The sequence below is a fragment of the Megachile rotundata genome, chromosome 13, assembly GCF_050947335.1.
Source record: "Megachile rotundata isolate GNS110a chromosome 13, iyMegRotu1, whole genome shotgun sequence".
NCBI lineage: Eukaryota > Metazoa > Arthropoda > Insecta > Hymenoptera > Megachilidae > Megachile > Megachile rotundata.
The window spans coordinates 15,429,286-15,447,130 of NC_134995.1; the positions used below are offsets into that span (position 1 = coordinate 15,429,286).

The 17,845-nt window shown below is 42.0% G+C and overlaps 5 protein-coding genes across 14 annotated transcripts in view; 2 read left to right on the forward strand and 3 right to left on the reverse strand.

Annotated features, from left to right (window-relative positions):
- kl-2 (dynein heavy chain 2, axonemal kl-2) overlaps nt 1-1,672 on the forward strand; it is a 31,977-nt gene extending 30,305 nt beyond the window's left edge. Inside the window, exons 61-63 of the mRNA XM_012298093.2 lie at nt 19-537; nt 1,297-1,447; nt 1,518-1,672. Coding sequence (XP_012153483.1) covers nt 19-537; nt 1,297-1,447; nt 1,518-1,672 — 825 coding nt within the window. The remainder of the gene's footprint in view (nt 1-18; nt 538-1,296; nt 1,448-1,517) is intronic.
- LOC105664258 (uncharacterized) lies at nt 1,673-9,848 on the reverse strand. 3 transcript variants are annotated; one of them, XM_012298095.2, is made up of 5 exons: nt 9,650-9,848; nt 8,807-8,972; nt 5,648-6,650; nt 4,215-5,313; nt 1,673-4,144 (listed from the first exon to the last, which is right to left on the reverse strand). In XM_012298095.2, exons 2-5 carry the CDS (start codon nt 8,947-8,949, stop codon nt 2,169-2,171), a joined length of 4,221 nt encoding a protein of 1,406 aa, XP_012153485.2. In that variant the 5' UTR covers nt 8,950-8,972; nt 9,650-9,848; the 3' UTR covers nt 1,673-2,168. The 3 variants fall into 3 exon arrangements, with proteins under 3 accessions (XP_012153485.2, XP_012153486.2, XP_076395124.1); XM_012298096.2 differs by lacking the exons at nt 8,807-8,972; nt 9,650-9,848 and adding an exon at nt 7,889-8,061; XM_076539009.1 differs by lacking the exons at nt 8,807-8,972; nt 9,650-9,848 and adding an exon at nt 6,717-7,182.
- A 371-nt stretch (nt 9,849-10,219) lies between these two features.
- Nucleotides 10,220-14,181, reverse strand: LOC100875396 (coiled-coil domain-containing protein 142). 3 transcript variants are annotated; one of them, XM_003708512.3, is made up of 13 exons: nt 13,804-13,974; nt 13,299-13,516; nt 13,111-13,243; nt 12,874-13,022; nt 12,599-12,786; nt 12,345-12,536; nt 11,967-12,106; nt 11,600-11,884; nt 11,426-11,542; nt 11,192-11,345; nt 11,008-11,125; nt 10,716-10,903; nt 10,220-10,644 (listed from the first exon to the last, which is right to left on the reverse strand). In XM_003708512.3, exons 1-13 carry the CDS (start codon nt 13,972-13,974, stop codon nt 10,508-10,510), a joined length of 2,190 nt encoding a protein of 729 aa, XP_003708560.2. In that variant the 3' UTR covers nt 10,220-10,507. The 3 variants fall into 3 exon arrangements, 2 of the variants coding, with proteins under 2 accessions (XP_003708560.2, XP_012153452.2); XM_012298062.2 differs by having other exon boundaries at nt 10,220-10,903; XR_013040334.1 differs by lacking the exon at nt 10,220-10,644 and having other exon boundaries at nt 10,883-10,903; nt 11,192-11,361; nt 13,804-14,181.
- A 525-nt stretch (nt 14,182-14,706) lies between these two features.
- Nucleotides 14,707-17,810, reverse strand: LOC100883718 (uncharacterized). Of its 6 annotated transcripts, none has more exons than XM_076539039.1 (5): nt 17,726-17,810; nt 17,064-17,378; nt 16,751-16,905; nt 16,536-16,662; nt 14,707-15,999 (listed from the first exon to the last, which is right to left on the reverse strand). In XM_076539039.1, the coding sequence occupies exons 2-4, from the start codon at nt 17,361-17,363 to the stop codon at nt 16,557-16,559; spliced, it is 561 nt and encodes a 186-aa protein (XP_076395154.1). In that variant the 5' UTR covers nt 17,364-17,378; nt 17,726-17,810; the 3' UTR covers nt 14,707-15,999; nt 16,536-16,556. The 6 variants fall into 6 exon arrangements, with proteins under 6 accessions (XP_076395154.1, XP_076395153.1, XP_076395152.1 ...); XM_076539038.1 differs by having other exon boundaries at nt 17,460-17,782; XM_076539037.1 differs by having other exon boundaries at nt 17,451-17,782.
- LOC100883830 (uncharacterized) lies at nt 15,010-16,521 on the forward strand. Its single transcript, XM_012298067.2, has 3 exons — nt 15,010-15,095; nt 15,165-15,697; nt 15,765-16,521. Exons 1-3 carry the CDS (start codon nt 15,092-15,094, stop codon nt 16,362-16,364), a joined length of 1,137 nt encoding a protein of 378 aa, XP_012153457.2. The 5' UTR covers nt 15,010-15,091; the 3' UTR covers nt 16,365-16,521.
- Nucleotides 17,811-17,845: the final 35 nt, after the last annotated feature.

A 17,845-nucleotide genomic window follows, 5' to 3' on the forward strand; every position in this document is an offset into this window, starting at 1 on the left:
AAATATCGTGTTTTGAAGGTAACGCAGCTAACCGCGGACATACTGTCGAAGATACCCGGCGATATCGATTACGAGACAGCTGTAAAGATGATAGGAGCAAAGAAGACGCCGTTGGACGTCGTACTGCTTCAGGAGATCCAACGTTACAATATCCTCCTACGGAAAACTCGTAACAGTTTGAAGGAACTTCAGCAAGCCATTAAAGGTCTGGTCCTAATGTCCCCGGATCTGGAGGAGATCTTTACATGCGTCCACGAGGGAAGAGTCCCCTCCGTTTGGTTGATAGCGTACCCGTCCTTGAAGTTGCTCGGTCCTTGGACGAGGGATTTGGTCAACCGTATAGAGCACTTTGGCGAATGGGCACAAACTACTCATCCACCGTTGCTGTTCTGGCTGGCTGCTTTTACATTCCCCACAGGTTTCCTTACCGCGGTACTCCAGACATCTGCCAGGCTCTGGAACGTGTCCATTGATTCCCTGTCCTGGGAGTTCAGCGTTTTTACCGTAGATGACTCGACCATCATCGAACCACCGCAGGTAATTGGCGAGTTGACGTTAAACAGCTTTCGCGATCATGTTAACGGTCCACGATTATCCCGAGACTCGAATAGCTTCTATACCGTAGCGGAATCGGATTATGGCGGAGTTAAACTTATCTTGGTCTTAACTGTCTTGTATTTTACGACAGGTGGCAACGGGACTTTACGCGGGAGGTGTAGTCATAACTTATGGTTAGATTACGGAAGGGTATATAGACTATAGAGTCGAGGTACCTCCATTGCTTGTCTTTTCCGGTTGTTTTAATACACTTCGCACCTCTGCAAATTAGTCTTGGCCGGCGCTTCTCGGAGTGTACACTCAAGTGCGAAGCTTACGAATGGTGCTTGGGAAGAGGGGCTTATATCCTTGTAATTTTTTTTTAATGACCTAGTATATTTCATTCGAACCACGAGTATGAAGTCGACTATAAAGGATGCGTTCTCGTGCAAAATTCATCAGTACAATTTCGCATCTAATTTGCCCGAAGAAAGTTGTTTCTATTTCCGTGAATTTAACATGAACACGAGTCGAGATCCGTTCAATCGTAACGAAACATCGTCGTGCAATTGAGCCGGCGGGAAAGCCGAGCAGTAGGATCGATCCAATTACTGCCGTTGTCGCCATCGTTCTCCCTTTAATGCAAGCGAAACGAGCCGCGGAAAAATAGGGGGAGATAAAGAATTCAGTATCGCGATATCGCTAGGAAATAGCGACGCGTGTGTGCACGCCTCTAACCGTGTGTACATTCCATTACAGGACGGCGTGTACATACGCTCCATCTTTCTGGAAGGCGCTGGATGGGACAAGAGAAACAGTGTCCTCGTCGAGCCAGCCCCGATGCAACTTGTTTGCGACATGCCGGTGATTTACTTCCGGCCCACGGAGCAGCTGAAAAAGCGAACCAGAGGTAACGACAAACATTCGAACGAAGGAAAATTGCGAGTAACGTCAAAGCGTCGCTTTAATTCTTCATGCAGGACTCTACAATTGCCCCTGCTACTATTATCCCGAAAGATGCGGCGGTCAAGGACGGCCGTCTTTCGTCGTGGCGGTCGATTTGAACGCTGGACCTATGGGATCGGACTTCTGGATAAAGAGGGGAACCGCTCTTCTACTCAGTCTCTCTACCTAGTTTCTTGTCGATGGTTTTTTATTATTAGTTCGAGTTAATAATTTGTATATAAGTTTAGAAAAAGGAACAATAGTATCACTCTTATTTTTCTTGATCCTCTTAAACCTTACGATTAGTAGGATGTTCACAGACACAATATTTATTATTAAAGTAATAATGTAAGAGACAAAATTTGTTTTTATGTACGGTGGCATGGTAGGATTTCTAGCGGAAAAGGCGGTGTCTCGCTCTTCCGAGATCCCATTCGAGTTGATTCAAGGTTTCCCTTGATACGAGTCTCCTCCTAAATCGCCATTTCCGCTATGAAAACCAACTGTGCTCGCCATTGTACGTTTCATCTGAATTTTCCGTGTCTTCGTATCTCAAAAAATAACACAGTGTCCTAACTTACGGGGACACCGAGAGAATATAAAAGTTCATTCTATAAATATTTGAATATATACAACAATTGTGGTAAAAAAATGTAACTTCGCAGCTCTCGCGACCCGCCGTGAATTCAACGCCACAATATCAAAACATAGAACGAGCTAGCTAGACAAGGAACCATTAGCCAATCTTTGAACGTCTTGGGAGAATCCGAAGACGACTGAGCAGAGTCTGCTGCCCTGATCTTCAAGCTCTTCAGAGTATCCGTGATAGTCTTGCTGGTGTTGGAAGCGTACTGCATCCATTCCATCGGTGAAACAGGCACGTTCGTAGGTGCTTCGAGATCAGACAATTTGTCTCTGGCTTCGAACAGAGTTTTCAACGAATTCTCATTCGTAATACCGTCTTCTTTCTTCAAGTTATCCACAAGGTCTTGAATCGTAGAATTCAGCTGTGTTTGGAAAGCGATCCAATCTGTCGCGGTGTTATTCCAAACAGGCTTGCTCGTCGCGATCAGGTCCTTCAGGGAGGCTATCTGAGTCTTCAGGTCGGCGAAGGATTTGTTGAACATTTCATGAAGCTCGTCAAAGTCGATCTTGTCTGTAGCGTTTGCAGCGTTCAAAATATTCATCACGGTATCGTTGATCTGCTGCTTGAAAGAGACCCATTCGTCCGAAGGTATAGCGGGTTTGATAAACTTGGTATAATCGAATTTACCAGTGCCTCCAGCAGCCCGAAGAGTAGGTGTTTCTTCCGATTTACCTGTTTCCTTCAACCATTCCGCTTTCATATTATCAATCTCCGTCTTCAGCATCGCGAAATCGTTCGCGGTGGATTGTTTAAACGCTGCCCAAGCCACGGGATCAATCGTCGTTGGTTTTTTCTTCTGGATATCCTGTACCATTCGAGTCAAAGAGTCATTGATGCTGCTACGGAAGTCTGCCCAGTCGCTGTTCAAAGCAGACATCTCTACGTTGTTGTACGATTTCGGAGAAGCTTTCAGTTTTCCACAGGAAGGAATCAAGTTATAGGATCCGGACGTCGCAAGTTCCAACGGCGACGGAGTGGTCTTAAACGCTGAGAAACTCTTCATGATCTCGTCCCTGTAGGTCGCCCATGCTGGGTCACCCGGCGGAGGCATGTCGTCCTTGATCTTCTGCACGGCGTCGTTCACTGTTTTAATGATCTCAGACTTGTAAGTCAGCCAATCAGACAGGGGTGGTTCTCCGGTTGCCAGTTCGGTGGGTGCAGTGGGTCTCTGATTATCTATTTTATCGTGAAGGGCTGAAAAGCGATCCTTGATGTCGTTTCCATAAGCTGCCCATGCTGGATCTCCGGGAGGCGGCATGTTACTGCCTATGTCCATAATTGTATCGTCCAGAGACGATATGATGTCATCCTTGTAGTTCTTCCAGTCAAAAATTGCAGGAATCGAGGTTTTCAAATCTAATGTCTCGTTGTTCATGGACAAAGTTGGATCCCCCTTCATGGACGCGATCTGGTTCTTTAAATCAGCAAACTGATCGATGATGCTCTGTTTGAAATTGATCCACTTGGTAACAGAAGCAGGACCTCCTTTCATAGTCCCTATGGAGTCGTTCAGAGACTTCAGCAGGTCGTTTTTGAAAGTAATCCAATCCTGATACACGTCCATTGGACCTGCTGCTCGAAGCAACAAATTGTCACAATCTATAGCCTTCTCTACCGGTCCAACGATAGATTTGTTCGCTTTTGGAGGATGCAAGTCGGACAAGCGACTCCTGATATCGGAGAACGAGCTGTTTATGTAACTCTTAAACGCCAACCAATCCGTGTCGAGAGCGGCGGATGCTCTGGTGTCGTTGATGAAGGTCATCACGTCTTTAATCGTGTCGTTAATGTTGGTCTTCAAGGCGGTCCAATTTACCGGCACGAAGGAAGCTTGTAACATCGGAGGTTTATCTTGCTTCCACGGCGCGAAAGATGGCGCAGGGATGTCCTCGCAGGACATCATGGGGTTTCCTGGTCCGATTGCGCGCATCACTTCCGCTTGAGTTTGAGTCACTCCGTCGGAACAGTCGCAGATCACCTTCGCCAGAGACGTTTTACGGAGCTCCCTAAGTTGTTCTGAAATAGAATAGCACGGATTTTTATTTCTGTTTCAAAGGATGAGCATGCGGTACAACCGGTTTCTTACCTTCCGTGAATGAATGAGGTTGATTGGCAACCTCGTACCAGAATCGGTCGCCTTTCTGCAAGCGTACGAACTGATCCGCGATGAGGCAAGAAAATACGGGTCCAACGATGCCGCCAGATTTAGGTAGCTCGGCCAGAGCACCCGTGTACAGGTCCACATCGTGAACGGACTCGTACAGTAAGGATATCTCGTGAAGAGCTTCGGGATCGAAGTGTCCTTCAAGATCCGAGAAGCTTTCGGTCTTTCCTAATCCACAATATTCTCTCCATCTGGTGTATCCCGGGAGACCGTGATCTCTGCCACGCTGAATGTTCAAGGACACCAAGTCCAATCCGCAAGGCAGACTAACGTTAGCGAACGGATCCTCGAACAGGTGATTGGTCAACTGAGAAGTGACGTGCGTGGACGTCATCTGAATCACATTCTGAGTGGCTGACATCACCGAACTTTTCACTCCACCTTCGGTGTACAGACTGTAGGGATTAAACAGCATCCTGTGAAGCTCCACGTAGGACGAGCTGCCTTCCTGGGCGTCCGTCATCTTCATCAGCCCAGGTAACAACGTGTGAGCGAATCTGAACGCTGCAGATGCAAAGTTGTTGGCTATGGACGGATCCGTGCTCGCATCTTCCGGATCGTCCGTCCACTGTCTGTATCCGGATTTCAGAGGTCTAAGATCGCGCAAATTTATCTCCTGTTCGCCCAATACGATGGGCAGAAATTCCTGGTAGGTGATGTGTTGCATCTGGGCACCAACTATACGTCGGGACTCCTCGTACAGCGTGTCGTCGTCCCAGCTTGGGTTTATCTTGGCTAATTGGTCAGCGATTTGATTGTGCTGTCTCGCCCAGAGCAAATGCATCGTCGTCAGGTGCAAGTTCTCGTTGGCTCTGGCGTCACCTGCTGCAAAGCAGTATCTACCTCTTTGTCGCTCGATTTCTCGGTTGCAGCCGTCGTTGGGGTTCGTGCTTGCTGGCAACAGAGTTCTGTTGTCAGGCGTTGTCTGCATCCTCAAACGGCCGCCCGAGAATTCTCGCAGGCCCCTCGCTGTGTCAACGTCTGATCCGTAGACGGTGGATCCGTCGATGAACGCGGTCACCTACGAGTAAAAACGAAAATATGATTGAAAAAACAGGAATTTCGCAGTCCACCTTTTTTCGCGCTGTATCTATTTATCAACGCAATTTTCTGTTCATTGTGCAGAATGGTTATTGCCGCGATAACGAACGCCTCGTTACGATCGAAGCTCGCCTCATTGACGCGACGATAACGAAGTTAATTAAGCTCGCATATTGCACGCGCAAACTTTCCGTCCGTCGCGATGGCAATTTCGCTCTCAGTCTCGTTTCGTGCGAATTAACTCGATTACCCGACGAATTACCCCGCTATTTTAAACTCGATTACCAAAAAATGAATCGAACCGTCAAAGATACCTGATTCAGCTGTTGCCTGGGCCCGAGCTTGCACTGGGGCGCAGGTGCGGATCTCACGAAGTCCATGCAGGTCCTGCCGGTGACGTCGAACACGGGATCGCCGGCAGCCACCGGAACTGGGAAGCATTCCGGATGCCCAACAGCCGGTGGACAACAGGAGATGGAGGTGCCGTTGATGCCCTGACTGATCGCCGTGGCGGTGATGTCGTGATCCAGGAACTGCCCGTACACGGCCAGCATCACCGTGAAATGTGGATTGGTGCTGGGTGACGGCTTGTGCACCTTCAGACTGACCTCTCTGGCGGAGGGCAGCTCTGCTCCTGAGAGCGCCCTACGCGGTGCATCGACACCGTCCGCGTAGCTGGGTGGCAGGGCTCTTCTGAAAGGCGTCATCGAGACTCCCCATTGCACCCGTCGATTACAGCTTCCGTCGAACGTTCTGTACTTGCTCGGGAGGCAAGTTGGAGTTTTCAGTTGCTTGCAGACGCCCAGAGACCACCAGCCTCCGTCGAAAAAGCTTCCGATGGCGGTCGGCGCCGCCAACATGGCCCTGGAGCTTTCGATCTTCTTGGTAGCCGCTAGTTCGGCCACGGCTGCCAAAGATAGAGCCTTGACGCTCGCGCACGTGTTCACGGCGTAACGGTGCCTAGATTCCGGTGACGGAGAGAGTAAGGGCGATGTCGCGGCGACGGCGTCGGCGAACAGACGATCTTTCATCGCTTGGTGACCGGCTTCTATCGCCTGGTTGTACTCCTCCTCGGTCAACTTCGCTGGCGGAGAGGTTTCCGCGCTCCCGTCGAGGACGGGAATCGAATTCGAAGCTGGAGCGATCGCTGGACTGCTGTAGAGCGTGTACGAACCGGATCCTGGTGCGAAGCTTAACTTCAAGGAACCGGTGAGGTTAGATGAGATTGGTGAAGATGGAGCTGTGAGGTTCGCGTCTAGGATGTTGTGGCTGACCGAGTAGCTGACTGCCACTATCAGGGCCATCGTGAAGATCGCTCTGGAATAATGAATTCGTTGTAATTTAAATCGATAAAGCTGTCTCGTCTTTAATCGGTATTCGTACTGATTGAGTTTCGCTTTGAACCGGTGAAAGTGTTCGACCCTCCGGAAGTTATCGAAAATCAGCATTGTTCGATGACTAGAATGAAAGTATTTAAATCGATGAGAAGCATGAATCGGTTCGTGCAGCTTCGAGATGGTATTGCGACGCTCCAAGGAGTCAGCCGAGCAACGTTGAGCAACCACACTGTCACCGTACAATTACGCGCGTAATCAAGGCCAGACGTCACGTAATCAGCCTACGCGTAAAACGTCCAGCTCTATACGGCTGTTTGTAAACGACTTACGCGACATTTTGCCCTGCAAATGCAATAAAGACGCGCCGTTGCTCCTAATACCTAGCGGCCGATGTTAAGAGCACCTTTCGGATGACGAATACCCTGCGACGACTTCACCCGTTCCGTGTTCAACATTTGCGAAAGAAAGAGAGAAAGGTCTCCTTCGGAAAGAAACGGTTTCTACCGATTTCTTTATGCGAATCCCTACACGAGATTCCCCGTGTGTGCGAATACGTTGAAGCAGCGGTCAGCGAAAACCGCAACAGAGAAACCGCGACGGGGTCTCGTTATTGCACGGATCTGCGATCCCGTTTCACGCAATAATTTCAATACGCCTCAAAGATATCTTTACTCGGGTTGATGAGAGTCAACACTAAAACGTTGCGAAACTGTACACCGTAGTGGGTGAAAACGTGACTTTTCTTGCGGTGCGATTGAAAAAAGGTGAAATCTAGGGATATAGGTCTGCCGATACAAAAATATAGAGATTCGAGCATACGAGTACAGAGTTGCAGGAGAATAAAAATTATAGTAGTAAAACGGTGTAAGAATATGCAGATGTATGAGTGTACGAATGTGGAGATATAGCAATCTAGAGATCTAGGAATGTAGAAATGCAAGAATGTAGGAATCTAGAAATTCAGGGATGCATACCTCGCAGTGGCTCTCGCGTTTTCCTCTTAAAATTCAAATACTAATTACGATAGCAATATATCAAGGATAATAAACGAGAAACGTAGCATTGAAAATTAACCTGTCGTTAACAATTAATATTTCAATGTACACTGCAGCACATGATTTTCACTGTAACAGCCATTAGAGGATTTCGCAAGATTTTAGTGAGTTCTCGATTGAACGTGCCCCGATTTGTGTGAAATCAAAGACGACCGAAACTCACATCAAGACGGTGTACGCGAGACATCGTATCCGCAGCCGTTGTCTCCTCTGAATAGAATAAAATGGCAACGTGTCTCGTTGCACGTAATACACCCTGTCCGATTTTTCGCCGGTCAACGAGGTCGTTTCCGTGGCAGACATCGTTGATCGCTCATGAACCGAGCTTAGACCGCACTGAAACGATCGGCCGGTCGATCGGTGGTCGAGGTGAGCGATGATTTTACGTAAGGTATCCACTTACGGTGGGGATTGAATGGACAATGATTTTTATGGCTAGCTCCTACAACGTACGTGTGTTTGTGCTCCTTGAATATCGTGTACTTATCGTGCACTTTAAAAAGCAATGTTTTCTTCTCCCAAAGAAAGATTCCGTCAACATTTAAATCACGTGCATTACTAGTCAATTCTTGATCAAATTTTAATCGCTTTTCAAACAAACGAAGAATGAAAATTATAATTCTGTGAAAGGGGAACACCAGAAGAATCTTGCTTGGGCGTTCAACCCCTTTCACTATTGTATTTTTGAAAGTATCTTTTATTTCTAATGGTGACTACATGCTTATTTATGTCTGTTTGTTCGAAAGGCTTCTCTTGCATCACTGGACAGGCCACTTCTCGTGTAATTATATAAACACGATTAATTGGAGACGCATATTCTTAATGCTATCGAACAACAGATTGGCAACGTGCAGGTGTGCAACACACTCTGCGTGAAACAAACGTCGCTTAATTACTGTCGATACCGGAGACATTCTACGCCGTAGTCGGCCATATTTGATTACATTTTCTTCTTAATTAAGACACAGTTTCAAAAATCTAATTTCATTTCACACGAGAGTGATACTCCTATGCCGTAAATTTTCCTTCAGATCGAACGATTTGCGTGAAAGCTCGGTTTGCAAAGAAAGAAGAGACTTACATGAGAGTAGCGCAGATGCAGCATTGAAATTGCCTGATGCGGGCCTTTCTGGTCCTCAAGAGGCTCGCGAATTCCACATAATCCGGAGAATCCAAGGGTCTTGTGAGGGAGGTCCTCTCTGTGACGCGTCTGCCTCCGTACATGGTGCACGACGAAACCTCACTGGCTACGAAAAGAAACCACGAAAGAAATGGCCGTCGAAGCGTGTCGACGACCGCCGACACAACTGCCCTGGATAACGCCCAGAGGATGTCGTCGTCGTCGTCGCTCTGACCGAGTTCTGTGACTCGATTCGGTTTACCGCGGAAAACCAAGCTGAATCGTATGAAACTTCCGGTCTATTCTTGACTAAGACGCTCCTCGACAGTAGGGTGGAACCAGATACAAAGGTGCATTTTTATCATTTAATACATTTAATGACGGACAAAGAGTACATCTTTCGTGGTAGCTTGACTCGATCATTTTACAATTAATTTTAGTCGTACCAATATCGGTACATTAAATAATTGAAAAAAGGAAAACCATCTATTATGGAGGTACACGTCGTACAATGTCTGGTTCGCGGTTATGTAAGACAGAATATCGTGGATCAAGAGTCGAGAATGAAACACGAGTCGCCTTAGCGCGGTTTTTTCTCCCGAGAAGTGTCAGGGAAGCAGGAGTGTATCGCGAAGAATCGTCCCGACTACAGGTAAGAGCATCGCGAAAATCAATAGGACCGCGTCGTCGCATACTACCGAACGATCAAAAACCGGAGCGATGAACTAGTGGATAACCGATCGATTAACGGGTGGAAAAATCGATCGATCAGCCGCGATGCTCGTCGCTGATTATCCACTTTACCTTCACTGGTAGCTAGTAATTATGACAACGGTGAACTGTTGCTGCGATCGTCGCACATGCACCTTTAATTACGACCTTTGTCGCGATAAACACGATACTCTGCGATTAACCGATATTTGCCTCTCAGCCGAAAGCGGAAAAGCGGCGCTGCATGATCTTGAACGTCTGATCGTTGACTGAAGGGACGGGTTTGAGGACACCGCTTCGGTCGTTGGTCTTTTACGTCATATTACGTAGAGTCTTTTTATCTTGTAACGTGGACGTGTAACGTAATACGAGTTCGAGATAGAGCTTCCTCCCCTTTGCCGAGCTTCGCGGGTGCATAAATTCGCCCTCGTATATTCGTCGTTTTGTTTCGAACAATATGCGCGTGGAATTGGCTTGTATGCGTTGACGTAATTAAACGCGATTCGTCGTTGCGACAATGATGGTTGACCGAAGGCATTTAATAACGAAATATAATTAAAACATTAGTGATACAAAACTGACCCATCCGTGAACTGGCTGACGAGAAACATTGTACTACTAATTGCTGGTTACAGGGGGCTGCATAACTATATAACGTTTAAATATCGTTCCAAATTATTATATTTGTTTAGAATGTATACATATTTTAAAGATGTAGTGGTTTAGAAATTGGTGTATAAATGCAGGATGTGACGGTAAAATGTATACATAAGTAATATTGAGCATAAGAATGATAGCAAAAATATTCGACGGCTTTGATGCTGATGCAGGTCATTGTGAACGTTCAACTTACCCTTCATTCACCTTATCTAATAGTTGTATAATAATAAAGTGTGAATACATTTTATTGGCACACCCTGTATATATGTCGACTAAAATAATTTAATCGTTTCATTTCGTGCAGCAAAAGTTGTACACCTTCGACGCTCGTAGCTCCAGCCACTGTTTCTGATTTGGAACGTACATTTCCGCTGGCATGCGTTCCAATCCCGGTGATTCGGGTGATCCCCGTTCGTTCGTTCTCCTAGCTGAAAAATTAGACAGAGAAAAATTCGTCGTTTTTGTCGCCGCTTCCTCGCTTCACTATTTCGTCTCGTACTCAATCGTTTGCGCATCGAAATCGCTTCGCCGGGTTGTCGCAGAAGGAGCCGACCCACTCCCTCGCAACGTCGAAGAACCTCGTTCTTCAGCAACTGACTCCGTACGTTCTGAGAAATGATCGAGCAATTCGAGACCCACTTCGACACGTATGCAAAGTCCGTGAGTAATTGCAGCGCGCCACATTCGCTGAAAATTCATTTCGGATGATATGTAGTCTGCGACGGTAACATAAAGGTATCAGAAAATGCCACGTACGTGCATTATTCTATAAAGATAAGTTCGCAATTTACCTAAATTTGATTCGGTGCAGATATATATAATCGAGCCACGCCTCGCACATGATTCTGAGGATCATATTGGACGTCTCGGGGTCTTCGATGACCTCCAACACCGGAAGTAGCACTTTTTCTACGGAAGAAGAATTTTAAAGAACAGAAATTATTCGAGTACTACGCGTGGAGAAAATTCTCGCACCAAAATATGGTTCCACGTAAAGACTGGCAGCCACTGGAGCATCGTCGCTTCCTTTTCTCCAATAACTCGATGGTGGAAAGCACATGTGCAGATTCGCCAAACTGATCACGCGACAGATTTTCGCAAGAATATCCACGCACTGAGTAGAACACTTCTGTAAAGAAAAAAAGCTGAAGATTTAAGAATTTATAACAGATTTCTCGCGGACATTCTAATAGATAGTTTATTACACACCTGAAGTAACTCTATATTGACGCTCACTTCTGACACGATTTTCGCCCTCATCTTTGCGCAAACGTATACCTGAACACTGACAGAATCCATCGATAGCGTGCTAGCATGATCAGCAAGCTGAAATCGAGATGTTCCCGTTAAAGAAACTGATACGATCGATGTTTATTGTTTTACCTTTAGATAAGACAACTCTTCCAGGCAGTTCACTATATCGCCTTTGACCAACAAGAAGAACACATCGAGTTCCCACGTGTGAGCTATGATCTTCGCTTCCTGAACAATCCACAATCTGGCAGTGTGAACCGAATGATCCAATCGGTGAAGAACAACGATCTGTTCCGACAGAGGTAACTCCATCAACGGTGCTCCGATCACCCATTCACCGCCTGCCTCGCACTCGTTACTCAATCGAACGAGCAACTGGAACAACTCGATGAACATCTGACCCGTATTGGTCCCCTGAACATTTCAACCAATCTTTTCGATAACAAGAGACTCCAGTTTATTCCTGAAAATTACCCCGATTATAAATCGAACTTGCCTCCGTAGACGAGGCTTTCGATTGACATTGAAAAGACGACGTGTAGGCTAGTCTGAAGAGATGGTCCCACTCGGTAACGGTAGCATGATAACCAAGAGCGTCGCATAGGTTTTGCAATGCCGGTCTCACGGTCTGTGGTACTGCAATTTTATAAACAAATCGTAACAAGTTAGCCAGCACTATAGTTTCAAGTGATGCATACAAGGGGATGCGATACGTCATATTTGCGGATACTAGGTTCTTTCACATTCGAGATCAATTGGTATCTCTCTCCCTTTACCTTCATCCTGAATCATAAAAGAGCTACGCTACACACAAATATATTGCATTCCCTCGTTGCGAGTATTGCTACAATGGAACCATAATTTACAATTTTACCGTGGTTCCTTTGAACAAAATGGCTCAACCAATCCTTCAGTTGCTGTGCTCCATGACTGTGACGTGTAGCAAGCGCTTCTCGAGACCACCAAAGAACAACGTGATCTAGAATTCCTGACAGTGCACCCCATGCCACTTCCTGATAATAATTTTTCACTTTCTTCATCGCGCTACCTCTCACTCTTGTCTCGCCTGATAGAAGAAATGGTTTAATCGTTCCGCGAACGTGGTACAATTGTTCGGAGATGAACTACCTTTGACGGTCTTCGTTGCATCGACACCTAACAGCTGCGGTGAAACTTGTTGCACGATATTTAACAACCGAAGAACCTGTTCGTTCTGAGTGTTGACCAGGGTCTGAATGTTTTCGATGTCCGACACTTCCAAATCGACTTTGCAAGATGAACTTTCCGTCGGTGGCGTTAAGTGTCTCGTGAGGGCCCTGCGAATTAATTAATTGTGAAAGTACGGGAAGAATAATATCATAAAAATGACAAATTCTCTGGAAGGATCTACACGATGAACTGACCGGTAGATCTCGATGCTGGAATTTTCCGAAGCATCCACGTCCGCGGACATTGCTGATGCAGGATCGGTTTTCTCATGGGGTTCGTAATTCGCCAATAGACAATCGATAAGTTCGTGGCAAGATTCCTCTGCCCTATTTTTCGCTAACGCCTAAAATTATTCCGAATTATTCTTGAACTCTAAACGCGCATACAGAATTCTTAATCTAGAAAAGAAGAATCAGTGATTACAAAACAACCTGTAGTATTCGTGTGACAGACATCTTTTTCAGAGGTTCCAACATGGACGGACAATCGTTATAGAACACGTTCGTCGATGAATCCGAAACATCGATATTTATATCCAAAATATTGTTATAAATGTTCACTAATCTGTAACCGACACATCTTATTCGAAGAATTCATTTTATGTTTCTAGATCGTTTACCTGAAAATTACTCTGAGTAATTCGTCGCTGTTACAGTCAACGATTTCGTTGATCAAATTTTTAGTAAACCTGGCAAGCGTATTCATTTTGCGTTTCAACTGCGTCAAGAAATGACACATTTTAAATTTGTATATTGGATGCGCGCTGAGAGTCACTGTACAAATTAGCTTGTATTCGTTCATCGCTTCTTCTAAGTCGTTCGCGACACCTTTGTATACCTACAGGTGAAAATACGGTATAGGATAATGAATACTAAGATGTAAGAAATTAAATTAGAAACTTTGGAATATTGGACGATTAGGATTTGCAGGGTTGAAACTTCGATATTTCTCTTTTACTTCACCATAATTTTTACAAGATATTTTGGAATGAGTTCTTTCTTTCTCCAGAGACCATTGAATGCTAATTTTACCAATTTAATTTGAACCATTCTCGGATTAAATTGGGTTGATAATGAGAAACTAAACCGTGCACAGAACTTAGTCGCAGCAAGTTAGTTTCTCACCTCTAGATCACAAGCCTGCACGTCTGTAATGTCTTGGATGATTAAGGCTATACATTCCACGAGCTTGCCCATTCTCTCGATAAGCGCCAACGATTCAGCTAACCATTTCTCGAGGATGACGCCAGGATATGGTAGCCACTTGAGGATGTTTGCTCTGTAATTAGTATCCATATCGCTGCAAGGCTTTTAATTTTATAATCAACATCTGAACGAACTTTTTATGCTTGACTGTTCAGAGTCGATTCTTATCGTTCGAGTTTTAAAACGATCACTTTTTGATTTCTCTGCGAAAATGACATACGTCTACCACGTAACACTGTTATCAAAAATAACATTGAGACGCTTCGTAAATAATTGTCCACGTATACTTTTGAATAAACAATGGAATTTCAGATGAATCACGCAATGCACAGTAGGTGTAATTTGAGTAACGTTACTACGGTGACGCTTGACGCATGGCATTCACTCTTTCTACGGATAAAATAAATTCTGAAAATACTTTCAATCTCATGTTAATTTTCCTCGTAAGACAGTGATACATTATTATTCAAAATCCATAAACTTCAGAATTCTAAACTCGAAAAGTAAGTCCCAATATTAAAAGGATCTGAGGTTTAAAAATTTCGAAGTACCGAAATTCTAGCGCCTCCGAATCCGAAAGTTGAATCATGTCAAATTCCTAGTATTAAAATTTCAAAATCCTTTAAATTATTTCAAAGCCAAAAGGTTTCAAAATTCCCAAATCCAAAAATTACCTCCCATACATGCTTTGGAAACCTCTGTTATTATTTGATTGTTACATAATGATACTGTGCCCAAGATATGAAACATAAAAATGTAAAAATAGGTGTCGTTTGCATTTTACGTTACGTTGGACAGACTGCGTTCTCGGTAAATCCTACATTTTTATCGTTGGAGTTTGTAATCAGTATGGCAACGTATGGCAAGCAACTACACATTTAATCACGAGCAAAATTTAAACATAAATAATGTGAATGCGTTTTATTTGGAGAGCAATATCGTTCAGCCAAAGTTCAAACTCACGAGTCAAGTCTACTCCAAAGTGATAAAGTTTATTCGTTTTAACGAAGTTTTATAGGTACGTTTAAATTTTAAATGTCAATACATCTTATGGTATTAGTGTTAATAAATTGTTTTCTAACATAACCTGTGTAAATGCGATATTCTTAAACAAATGTTATAAAGATAATTGTAACTAATAAAAGTTAATTATAAACGATTGTAAAACTGTGAAGCAAGTGAAGGAGTATTAAAAATCATCAAAACAATGGGTATGTACTTATTTTCAATTATAATCTGTATAGAAAACCTGTATGCAAAACATGTATTTATTTTTCTAGGTAATTCGCAAAATAAAAATGCAAAAAAAAGTTCATATAATACTTCAGTAATATCAACCAATACTCTAGCACAGCAGTGCAGTACAATAATACAACCACCTAATCTTTCAGTAAAATCTAATGTTCCAGTACAATCATCTAATAGCCCAATACAGTCATTTAATAGTCCAATACATTCATCTAATACTGCAGTACAATCATATAATGCTTCAATTATTTCATCAATTAAACCACCAGAATTATTCAAGACAGAAGAAGAATTTCTCCAAAAATGGTTATTATGGAAAAATGATTTTTTAATATATAGAAGGATAATAAATGATGGCAAGCCAAATAATATAATGTGTGGAGATCGGTTGCTAAATACAATGGGACCAATTGGACAAGCAATATTTAAAAGATTTACATTTGATTCCTTGTATGACAGAAATAATTTGAATATATTATTGAATAAATTTGACGAGTATCATACTATTGCATCAATAAGGAGACTAAATGAGGAAGATACCTTTATGTATATACATCATTTGCAGGTAAATAATAGAAAATTTTAACATTTATAATAGTAAAACAATAATATAAATTTTATTTTATTTTTAGTTGAAAATAGAAAGAGCAAATATTGCAAATGCAGAAGAATTAATAAGAAACAAAATATTAAAAGAGATTGATGAACATATGTTTACCAATGCTGCGAAACGAGTGTTGTCAACATTCAAATTTTCATCTGATTTTAATAATTTGACATTAAAAGAAGTTGCATTTATTTGGAAATTGTATGGTTGCACACAGTTCTGCGATCGTTGTGGGAGTAATCACAGTTCTGACAATTGCCCTGCAATGGGAAAGCAATGTATAAAATGCAATGAATTAAATCATTCACATAGAAGATGTCCATTAATTTTTATACATAATTGCATATATTGTGGAAGTTCTCATTTAAAGAAGAAATGTCCTGCTTATGACGAAATTTGTACCAAGTGCAAAAAACAAAATCATTTTTCTTGGAAATGTCTATCTACCCAAAACGCGAATTCTGCATTGCAACCAAATCAAATTTTACATTGTAAATTTTGTGGTTTGACTCATGCTGCATCTAGATCACAATGCCCAGCAAAAGATACTTTTTGTACTCGTTGCAAAACAAGAGGGCATTTTGCTTCAAAATGTAAAGAAAATTCTTATTCTAGAAAGCATTAAAATGTAATACAAAGGTTTCAAATATATAGAATTTTTTATAGCGATCAAACTAGTTGTATGAAGTGACTAAAAATATATATATTTTTATACATAACATTTCGAATTGTTTTATATGCAAATAAATACAATAAAATATGTAACACATCTTTTGAAATAAGATCTTTAATTCACCTTTACCATGTGACTTTAAATTTAATGCATGTTATTGACTTTTTCATGCACTAAGCGTTTCTTGTTTTCTTTCATTTTATTCCATTGAAACTGTAACATGTTGTTTTGTCCACTAGTACGATAATAACTAAAGAAAAATAAAATTAAATAAAAATCTATTGAATTTGTATACTTTGAATGAATTTGTTAGTAAAATACAATTGTATATTACTTACTATCTATATTCTGAACGTGCTATTGAAATTAATTGAGTCATTAAATTCCATGTACCCTTTACATCATGAACTGGTACTAAATGTGTACTTTCTAATATAAATTCTGATTTTTCTTTCTTTAAAATTCCATATACTTTAAATGTAACATATTTTTCCTGAAATCAAAATACTTTACACAAATAATAATTGTTACAACACTATAACAACATAATTTCATTTATATCTGTCTATAAAATACAAAAATTATATTGATACAACTATTTAATTATATAATTAAAGACACATTGCATAATAATATTTCCAAATTTCTTACCCATATTGGACAATATGCATCATTTGAATTCTTAATGTATATATCATTAATATCTAAATTTTTAAAACTTATTGGGAACTGTGAATTGTTTCCTGGTGTTAACGATAAAAGTGTAGCATTTCTCTCAGACTTTGGAATAAGTTCTCCTAATGTTTGTATCGTTTTAACACCATTTTGTTCATGGTCCTCAAAAGAAACAAATGTTCGCAGGTCCTCTACTAACATAGGAATGTATGGAATATCATTAGATAATAAATTATTACGTGTCCCCAAAGAAATCCTCCAATCCTCTCGATTCATTTTTTTTTTGTTATACTAAAACAATAATTCTTGAATTCAATAATGTTTGAAATATTTCCAAAAATACAAATTACGCTGTATTATTACTATTGATACATTCGTAATATTCCATCAATTGTTTTAACAATACTGGCGTTGTGCTTTTGTTTCTGTTGAATATTTATTATTATCGCGCCTTTTCTTTAAATTAATAATATTGTAATACAATGATAGGTTATAGTTTAGATGCATCCATGGAAACAGCTGCACGATGCATTCATGACGACCACATTTCAAAGTGGAACTTTAGAACTTATTATAAAACATTGAAATTATGGAATTTTGGGATTTTGGGAGATGATAAATTACAAATGAAAAGTTACCGCTTTAAAAAATTATGTTAGCCTATGTAAATATTTGGGAAACCCTACATTTTAAAGGCTTACCAACCACAGTTACATAAGCGTGGCAACACTTTATCTCATAATTTGAAACTTCCGGCA